Source organism: Pristiophorus japonicus, chromosome 15 (genome assembly GCF_044704955.1).
Source record: "Pristiophorus japonicus isolate sPriJap1 chromosome 15, sPriJap1.hap1, whole genome shotgun sequence".
NCBI classification, from domain to species: Eukaryota; Metazoa; Chordata; class Chondrichthyes; family Pristiophoridae; genus Pristiophorus; species Pristiophorus japonicus.
Window position 1 is genome coordinate 106,766,928 of NC_091991.1, and position 10,524 is coordinate 106,777,451.

Here is a 10,524-nt window from a genome sequence, read left to right on the forward strand (position 1 = left end):
TGTGGAGATGGCCTCTGCATGCTTTGTAAACCCTCCCAAGGGTTAATGATTGCAGTCTGACATCTGCCTGGGGTCCAAGCTGGGTTGAAAGTTCCTGTTGGATGGGGCAGATTTTTCAGACACGACAATTGATGAGGAAGAATTGAAGCACGCCTTGACTTGGGACGGCTTCTCACCAGACACAGGATGAGGCTTAACACTCAAAGTCTTAGCGCTCGTTCTCCGCTCAAAGGCTGGCGTTACTTACAGTAAAATGGGTTCACTTTGTCCAAAACTGTAGCTGGAGTTGTTGGTGGTCCAGCAGCCGGAGTGTGTTGCTTTGCGAGTTGTGCTGGGGTCTGAGCCCAGGTAAAGGGTCCGGGGCCGACAGAATATAATCGATGCTAAATTTGATTTCTGACTCGGCTTTCTGCAGAGGGCTGCTGTCCCGGGGAGGTCTGCTGGGGCTTTCGTTCCCAAAGAATATCTCTGACGCCAGTTGCCCAGTCTTGGAACCGACCGCCTTCTCCGCGTCGCAGGAGCCGCCGTGTAAAAAGCTGTGCACTGCTCCTGGCTCGGGAGACAGGGGCTCTTGGCCCCTGTTGGAGTGATACTTCTGGAGCCGCCTCACACTCCTCCTTCTCCTCCTCCTTCGGTAATTCCCGTTTTCGAACAGATCCAACATCGACTCGCACCCTGGCGCAAAGGTCCAGAAATTACCTTTCCCTCTCTCGTTCCCTTCCGACCTCGGGACCTGGGTTCGTTTAAATCCAATAACAAGTTCATTATATAACAGAAATTAGCACCGTTGGGCTTTCTATATTAAGAAATTAATTTAAATTGAGAAAAAAAGCGCTAATTAAATTAGCTGCGATTTAAGCAGTAAGTCAGCTAAAGTCCGGGACTGAATATGACTGAATAAGTGGCATCTACAATCCCGATTTGGTCGCAACATTTGATGTAAACGCATTTCCGCGGCCACTGGAGTGTGTTAGGGAATTCCGAATGTGACATAGCAGCAAATTGTTCCTCGGCCGGTGTAAAGGCATCTTTCAAAGTTAAACTATCGAGGGTTATCGATAATCTCACTTGTATTGGAACAAGTGGAGACCGCTTACGGAAAGTAGCAGGCACTTGGAAAATTATCGAGTAGAAATGAAAGCAAACGAGTTGTACACAGCCTCAGCCCAGGGCTCGGCTCGCCCCTTGCCCCTCGCTCCCACCTCCTCCCCAATACCCTTAGAAGCCAACAAACTTTTCAAAGGCGGTTTTAGACGCGATAGAACAAGGTAGCCGCGGCCTGACAGCTCACCTTCACAAAGCAGCTGTTGAGCGAGAGGTTGTGCCGGATGGAATTCTGCCAAGCTCTTTGGTTTGACCTGTAGTAGGGGAATTTCGTCATGATAAAGTCATAAATGCCGGAGAGGGTCACTCTGTTGCCAGGACCCTGCTGGATGGCCATTGCAATCAAGGCAATGTAGCTGCAAAGATAAAGCGTGTATTAGTTTGTCTGAGCCTTTCATTCTCTTATCCCCACACCCGTCCCTCCCTCCCTCTCAATCAAACCAAGCTCTCAATAGATCGGAATACACAGGTTACCTGTAGGCAGGTCGAGAGATCTTCTTCTCCTCGTCAGAACTACAGGGCGGGTAATCATCGCCATCGTAATTGAAACAGTTGTAAGGATACTGAGAATTATCAAACATTGCCAAATTGTGAGCGCTCCCCAGCAAATGGAGCAAAAATCACTAAAATGACACACACTTAGTGGCAAGGACTCCTTGGAGTAACTGATCCTATACCGGCTTCCTGCCGATCAATAGCAAGTGCTGGGTTTTAAAACCCCTCGGAGTTCCTTCAGACAGCGGTCCGCGGGGACACTCCTTCACTATCTACTATTTAATCTGGCTATAAGACTGGTAATAACTTATTAAATTGGTTAATTCTCGCGTGAACCTTTGAACTCGGTGTGTTCAACCAGTAGCCGGGCTCCGTGTGGGTGGTCTAACGTGATATACCATAATATCCCCACAAACACAACAAGAGCGTGCTGCGCCCGATATTAGAGAGCAACGCTGTAATTTAGTTGTTTTTTTGTCTTGCTCTTTGTTTTCTTTTTGGAAAGGCAAAGACTTCACTCATTTAGCAAATATGTATTTACAACAAGCGAAAACCATGGCTCTCGCGGCAATCTGCCCGAGCCAGCACTACAAGTGGGCCTGATGCAATCTGTAATGCAAGATAATAGACATAAATTGTATTTCCTTGACTAAGGCAGAGTCTTGCGTTCAAAGCGGGCGGAACAGAGAGTTTCAGTGATTTCTGACAAATAGAGAAAGTTGAAAGGGAAACAGCCGGCGGGAGCATTGCTGCTTGTGTGGGCTTTGATATATGGGGAGAATTCAAGGAATAGCCGGCAGATAACTGGGACTGGCTAAATACTGCTTCTGCTCTGTTGATAATGTCCAAAGAGGGCTTTTGCTTTGTACACACTCAGAGCTGCTGTATTTGCGGATTCTCAATACTGGAAGCACAGAAGGAGGCCATTCGGCCCATTGTGGAGTGCCTGCTCTCTGAAGGAGCTATCCATGAAGTCCCACTGCCCTGCTACTTTCCCACAGCCCTGCCAAGTGTTCCTTTTCCAATTATAGATTCAATTCCCTTCTGAAAGTTCCCATTGAATCCGCTCCCACCGCCCTTTCAGGCAATCCATTCCACATCACAACTCGGTAAATTAAATTCTCCCCTCCAGGTCTTTGGCAAATGACATTAAATCTGCGTCCTCTTGATCCTGACCCTCCGACCAGTGGAAACAGGTTCTCCCTACCTGCTCTAGAACCCTTCGATGTACTGTCTCAGTAAAACTTCATCAGACTCTAAATTTCACCTCCAGACATGTGTTGGCCTTTGGAGCTGAATTTCTGCAGCATGTTTAATATTGCACCATGCCATTAAATGTCCCGTCGCCAGCTGATGGTGAAATCAGTTAGCATTTATGTGAGCCAGCGTATTATCTATTTTGTTTTGGCAAATCTAAGCAGATTGTTGGGACGGTGGCTCTGTATGAGGCTGAGTCTGCAGGTGGGCTTCACCAGGCACCCATTCCAGACTGGACATTGTCGGTATGTGTGGGCGTAAAATTGTACAGCACTGGAGGATGCCATTCAGCCCAACCTGCCTGTGCTGGCTTTTTGAACGAGCCATCTTATTCTCAAACTCCCCTGCTCTTTTCCCATAACCCTGCAATTTTGTCTGCTAGTTCCAGTGTATAAAAGAGTCCTGCACGGGCGATCAGCAGGTCAGGGCCTTCAAAGGAGCATGCTACTTCAAGGTGCAACAGCTGTGAAGAGGGAGACTGGATTGGACGTCACCAAGGTCCAGGTCGCTGATTGGAGCGTGGGCAGGTAGAGCAGGAGCGGTGAGGTCGGGGTGCAGGAGTGGCAAGAGATTGTAGAGGGATGTGATCGGGCCCAGGAGAGGCATGAGTTCGGGGCCCAGTAGAGGCGAGGGCCGAGGGGCAGTACGGGCCAGCTCACACTGCGATATGTGTGTGCACTAGGTCTGTGCAGCAGAGCTGGTCTCCAGTCGCCTTGGTTAATCCTTGCCCCTGGACCAAGACCTAGCTCTGTCACGCCCATGTGGTGGCTGGTGTGCAACGGTCACCACATGTTAAAAAATCCACTCACAGGCATCTTGCACCCTTCAATATAGAAACATGGAAACATAGAAAATAGGTGCAGGAGTAGGCCATTCAGCCCTTCGAGCCTGCACCACCATTCAATAAGATCATGCTTGATCTTTCCCTCAGTACCCCTTTCCTGCTTTCTCTCCATACCCCTTGATGCCCTTAGCCGTAAGGACCATATCTAATTCCCTCTTGAATATATCCAATGAACTGGCATCAACAACTCTCTGCAGCAGGAATTCCACAGGTTAACAACTCTCTGAGTGAAGAAGTTTCTCCTCATCTCGATCCTAAATGACCTACCCCTTATCCTAAGACTATGTCCCCTGGTTCTGGACTTCCCCAACATCGGGAACATTCTTCCCGCATCTAAGCTGTCCAGTCCTGTCAGAATCTTATACGTTTCTATGAAATCCCCTCTCATCCTTCTAAACTCCAGTGAATAAAGGCCCAGTTGATCCAGTCTCTCCTCATATGTCAGTCCAGCCATCCCTCGAATTAGTCTGGTGAACCTTTGCTGCACTCCCTCAATAGCAAGAACGTCCTTCCTCAGATTAGGAGACCAAAACTGAACACAATATTCCAGGTGAGGCCTCACTAAGGCCTTGTACAACTGCAGTAAGACCTCCCTGCTCCTATACTCAAATCCTCAAGCTATGAAGGCCAATATACCATTTGCCTTCTTCACCGCCTGTTGTACATGCATGCCAACCTTCAATGACTGGTGAACCATGACACCCAGGTCTCGTTGCACCTCCCCTTTTCCTAATCTGCTGCCATTCAGATAATATTCTGCCTTCGTGTTTTTGCCCCCAAAATGGACAACCTCACATTTATCCACATTATATTGCATCTGCCATGCATTTGCCCACTCACCTAACCTGTCCAAGTCACCCTGCAGCCTCTTAGCATCCCCCTCACAGCTCACACCACCACCCAGTTTAGTGTGATCTGCAAACTTGGAGATATTACACTCAATTCCGTCATCCAAATCGTTAATGTATATTGTGAAGAGCTGGGGTCCCAGCACTGAGCCCTGCGGCACTCCATGAGTCACTACCTGCCATTCTGAAAAGGACCTGTTTTTCCCGACTCTCAGCTTCCTGTCTGCCAACCAGTTCTCTATCCATGTCAGTACATTACCCCCAATACCATGCGCTTTGACTTTGCACACCAATCTCTTGTGCGGGACCTTGTCAAAAGCCTTTTGAAATACCAAATACACCACATCCACTGGTTCTCCCTTGTCCACTCTGCTAGTTACATCCTCAAAACATTCCAAAAGATTCATCAAGCATGATTTCCCTTTCATAAATCCATGCTGACTTGGACCGATCCTGTCACTGCTTTCCAAATACACTGCTATTTCATCCTTAATGATTGATTCCAACATTTTCCCCACTACTGATGTCAGGCTAACCAGCCTATAATTACCCGTTTGCTCTCTCCCTCCTTTTTTAAAAAGTGGTGTTACATTAGCTACCCTCCAATCCATAGGAACTGATCCAGAATTGATAGACTGCTGGAAAATGATCACCAATGCATCCACTATTTCTAGGGCCACTTCCTTAAGTACTCTGGGATGCATACTATCAGGCCCCGGGGATTTATCAGCCTTCAATCCCATCAATTTCCCTAACACAATTTCCTGCCTAATAAGGATATCCTTCAGTTCCTCCTTCTCACTAGACTCACTGTCCCCTCGTACATTCGGAAGGTTATTCATGTCTTCCTTCGTGAAGACAGAACCAAAGTATTTATTCAATTGGTCTGCCATTTTTTTGTTCCCCATTATAAATTCACCTGAATCTGACTGAAAGGGACATACATTTGTCTTCACTAATCTTTTTCTCTTCACATATTTTTTTACATAAGCTTTTGCAGTCAGTTTTTATGTTCCCTGCAAGCTTTCTCTCGTACTCTATTTCCCCCCTCTTAATTAAACCCTTAGTCCTCCTCTGTTGAATTCTAAATTTCTCCCAGTCCTCAGGTTTGTTACTTTTTCTAGCCAATTTATATGCCTCTTCCTTGGATTTAACACTATCCTTAATTTCCCTTGTTAGCCACGGTTGAGCCACCTTCCCCGTTTTATTTTTACTCCAGACAGGGATGTACAATTGCTGAAGTTCATCCATGTGTTCTTTAAATGTTTGCCATTGCTTATCCACCGTCAACCCTTTAAGTATCCTTTGCCAGTCTATTCTAGCCAATTCATGCCTCATACCGTCGAAGTTACCTTTCCTCAAGTTCAGGACCCTAGTTTCTGAATTAACTGTGTCACTCTCCATCTTAATAAAGAATTCTACCATATTATAGCCACTCTTTCCCAAGGGGCCTCGCACAACAAGATTGCTAATTAGTCCCTTCTCATTACACATCACCCAGTCGAGGATGGCCAGCTCTCATTGGTTCCTCGACATATTGGTCGAGAAAACCATCCCTAATACACTCCAGGAAATCCTCTTCCACCGCATTACTACCAGTTTGGTTAGCCCAAACAATATGTAGTTCGGGATCTGGAATATTAGGTCCTTCATTGAAACACCTGTGAACTCATCTCTTTTTGGCATGGAAGTAAGTCATCCTCGATAGGAGGGACCACCTATGATGATGATGATGATGACTCCAGACCTGGCCGTCTGCTGGGAATCATTTAATGACTTCTGGGTCAGACTGCTGTGGGTCCAAGTCCCACCCTAGGGACTTGAGCACAAAAATCCAGGCTGACACTCCAGTGCAGTGCTGAGTGAGCGTTGCACTGTCTGAGGTGCCAACTTTCGGGTGAGACGTTAAACCGAGGCACAGTCTGCTCTCTCAGGTGGATGTAAAAGATCCTACGGCACTATTTCAAAGAAGAGCAGGGGAGTTATCCCCAGTGTCCTGGCCAATATTTATCCCCCAATCATCATAACAAAAACAGATGATCTGGTCAAAATCACTTTGCTGTTTGTGGGAGCTTGCTGTGCGCAAATTGGCTGCCGTGATTCCCACATTACAACAGTGACGACACTCCAAAAGTACTTCACTGGCTGTAAACCACTTTGAGATGTCCGGTAGTTGTGAAAGGCGTTATATAAATGTAAATCTTTTCTTTAATGGCAGAGTGGTCAGTGCGTCGGAAGCCCATCAGATGTGAAGCAGGAAGTATCTGGGCGAATCAAACAGGGAATTCCAAAGTTTTAAGACTAGTCTCCTGAGATGCGCGGGTAAATGAAGGCTGGATCAACGCTCTGTGGAAAATCGATAGAGCCGACTGTAACAGCATTCAACGCCAACAATAGCCCGAGGCGGGAGGTTTAGAAAGTCATGTCATTCCAGGCACAGTTTGAATATGATGATATGCGGTGTTTGTGTTGTTCATACTTTTGTCTACGAGTCGATGAACAAGTTGCAAAGGGGCTGGATTGTAAATTAAGTTTCATTTCACATCCTCAAAGAAATAGAGTAGGGAGAGCGTTCACAGCACATGGGCACTGTAACTATCTGAAACAGCGGCGCGGGCCAGTAAATCCTTTGGGAATAATGGCCTGAGAGAAGCAACATATGTTTTAAAAGTCCTCATTATGGAATTATTCCCTGTCCCAAATCTCTCCCATCATTTCCTTTATCTCAAGCTCAAAGGTTTGAGGTAAAACACACATCAAAAGCACGCTTAGCTCTATATGTAATTATCGAGGAATCATTGTGTCTGCCAGCCTTGTAAACTACAAGAAAGCAGCTTGTGTGATTCCATTTTATTAAAAGCTCCCTCAACGCTCCGAGCCAAATGCCTATCCAGAGCGAGTTTACATGAAAGCAGTTCCCCTGCTTTAATCTACATGCAGTTTCCTTTCACTAATAGCGCTGCCCAAGTACAAATGCGCTCCGTTATTTTGGAAGAGGCAAGTTTTCTTTCCGAACAATCTCACTGCCCAGCCCGCCATGAATGTGCTGCAAGTTCTGTTACTTCCCATTGCAGCAATCATCCCGGCGTGCGTGTATGGATGGTCGCCGCTGGGGAGAGTCCTGGATCCTGCAAATCCCCTGGGAGGACAGACGCACCAACGTTAGAGTCCTCGACCAGGCCAACATCCCCAGCATCGAAGCACTGACCACACTCGATCAGCTCCGCTGGACAGGCCACATTGTTCGCATGCCAAACACGAGACTCCCAAAGCAAGCGCTCTACTCGGAACTCCTTCACGGCAAACGAGCCAAAGGTGGGCAGCGGAAACATTACAAGGACGCCCTCAAAGCCTCCCTGATAAAGTGCAACATCCCCACCGACACCTGGGATTCCCTGGCCAAAGACCGCCCCAAGTGGAGGAAGTGCATCTGGGAGGGCGCTGAGCACCTCGAGTCTCGTCGCCGAGAGCATGCAGAAACCAACCACAGGCAGCAGAAGGAGCATGCGACAAAACTGTCCCACCCACCCTTACCCCATACATTGTGTTCAATTCACTTATGACAGGGACTGTGGTTCTCGTATTGGACTCTTCAGCCACCTAAGGACTGCCTATGATGAGGATGTGTATGGATCCTCCTGATCACAGCAATTGTTGGCAACTGTTAACATTGACACTGGATTGGGATTCGGGTTAAAAGGAATGGCATCCAGATACAACAACAACCTGTATTTATATAGCACCTTTAATGTAGTAAAACATCCCAAGGCGTTGCAAAGGAGCATTATCATACAAAATTTGACATCCAGAACCACATAAGCGTGGTCAAAGAGGCCCATCTTAAATGAGGAGCTTCTTAAATGAGGAGAGAGGGGTGGAGAGGTTTAGGAAGGGAATTCCAGAGCTGAAGGCATGGCCGCCAATGGTGGAGCGATTAGAATTGGGGATGCTTACAAGACCAGAATTTGGGAAGTGCAGATATCTCGTGGGGTTGTAAGGTTGGAGGAGGTTACAGAGATAGGGAGGGGTGTTGGGTTGGAGGAGGTTACAGAGATAGGGAGGGGTGTTGGGTTGGAGGAGGTTACAGAGATAGGGAGGGGTGTTAGGCTGGAGGAGGTTACAGAGATAGGGAGGGATGTTGGGTTGGAGGAGGTTACAGAGATAGGGAGGGATGTTGGGTTGGAGGAGGTTACAGAGATAGGGAGGGGTGTTAGGCTGGAGGAGGTTACAGAGATAGGGAGGGGTGTTGGGTTGGAGGAGGTTACAGAGATAGGGAGGGATGTTGGGTTGGAGGAGGTTACAGAGATAGGGAGGGATGTTGGGTTGGAGGAGGTTACAGAGATAGGGAGGGGTGTTGGGTTGGAGGAGGTTACAGAGATAGGGAGGGATGTTGGGTTGGAGGAGGTTACAGAGATAGGGAGGGATGTTGGGTTGGAGGAGGTTACAGAGATAGGGAGGGGTGTTGGGTTGGAGGAGGTTACAGAGATAGGGAGGGATGTTGGGTTGAAGGAGGTTACAGAGATAGGGAGGGATCTTGGGTTGGAGGAGGTTACAGAGATAGGGAGGGGTGTTGGGTTGGAGGAGGTTACAGAGATAGGGACTGGGATACCTGCAGCTTTCTGATACAAGCTTTCTACTCTTGCCAACCATTTATCAAAACTATCGTCCCGCCCCAGGCATCTACTTCCAGAACTACTGAAGGAGGTAGGAGAGTCAAAATGATCTCTCTATGTATATCATCCCCGTAATGACATATCAATCCACTTATTTCCCAAATTGGAATATATGTTCGCCCGCTTCCCTGGGTCCTTTCCCTGGTAATAATGCAAGCCACTTTATTAACTGTGGCCCTGAGTGAGCACCAAAGATTGCAACTATTATTCTACCAAGCAGCGCCCTAGAAGTTGTTTCAAAACTTACTACCTTTCCCCGGTGATTCCCGAAAGCTCGCAGAATCATGTGAACCCTCGGTTTCTCTGATATGTTCCCTGACAGCCACCGTCCCAGAATATTTCATCACCATTGGGCAAACTTATTAAGGTCCTGAAGGGGTGCAGGTTCCACTTCACTAAGGATAGTTCTAATGTCCTGTAACTTTATCCCTCCTCGCTCATCCAGGAATCCCCAAACCACTTAAGGTAGTGTTCCCTTCACGAGTTCCATAGGGAGTAGAGGAATCATGATCCTGCTCTTGCCTTGTCTGTCCAAATGTGCTTCCCCCACTCTCTGCCTTACTGGAAGGTCACGTGAGTGAAGTGTGAAGTGTCTGAGGAACCGAAGAGGCATCTAACTGCTCCGCCTCCGCATCTAACATTGCCACGCGAATCACACGGGTTCGAGGCTTCAAAGTCAGAGAAGACAAAGGAGCTGGAAGGGAATGATGGGCATTCTCCCCATCCCTTAATCCCCTTTTCAACTCTCAGACCTGGGGAATTCTTTGAATACCACCCGACTATATCAATTGCTGTCTCTGTTGGGCAACCTAATACCACCATCTGCTGCAGCTTAGATATTCCTTTCTCTAGATCTTGATTACGCTTCTGTTCATCAGCAAGATGCTGATCCAGCATCAGAACAGTCCTGGCTGCTCCAAATGCCTGAAATTGCCAATTCTCTACTATTTACTCACTGATTTTAGCTGTTCTCTGAGTTCTGAGACTTCCCTATCTCAAGCCTCAGCCTCTTCTCCTAACTTTTGAATCCCTAGCATTAGACACTGCAACACTAATGCTTTTCTCTTTTTATCACTTTTTAACCCAAACACTTTAATCTTTTTTAACTGGACACTCTCCACTCAGGACTACCGTGTCTCTCTCCATCCTCCTGCCATTGTTTCCTGCCTTATCCCATAAGGTCCCCCTTTTGACTCAATCACTCATTACAAAATGACCGGACCTCAACTGGAATATCCCCTGAACCTCCCATTACTAACTGGAGATCCCTTTAAGTCACGACAACGAAGAGAATGCTCACCCC

The 10,524-nt window shown here is 47.3% G+C and overlaps 1 protein-coding gene across 1 annotated transcript; it reads right to left on the reverse strand.

The window, feature by feature from the left end:
- Positions 1-259: 259 nt before the first annotated feature.
- foxl3 (forkhead box L3) lies at positions 260-1,685 on the reverse strand. The gene is made up of 3 exons (XM_070901733.1): positions 1,579-1,685; positions 1,292-1,460; positions 260-733 (listed from the first exon to the last, which is right to left on the reverse strand). The coding sequence occupies exons 1-3, from the start codon at positions 1,683-1,685 to the stop codon at positions 260-262; spliced, it is 750 nt and encodes a 249-aa protein (XP_070757834.1).
- Between the last annotated feature and the right edge of the window lie 8,839 nt (positions 1,686-10,524).

Excerpts from the sequence above, each read along its gene's own strand:
- foxl3 (XM_070901733.1), bottom strand. The coding sequence starts at position 1,685 with ATGTTTGATAATTCTCAGTATCCTTACAACTGTTTCAATTACGATGGC. Across the intron at positions 1,461-1,578 it reads ATCTCTCGACCTGCCTACAG|CTACATTGCCTTGATTGCAA; the intron begins GTAACCTGTGTA and ends TTATCTTTGCAG. Across the intron at positions 734-1,291 it reads TCAACAGCTGCTTTGTGAAG|GTCCCGAGGTCGGAAGGGAA; the intron begins GTGAGCTGTCAG and ends AAACGAACCCAG.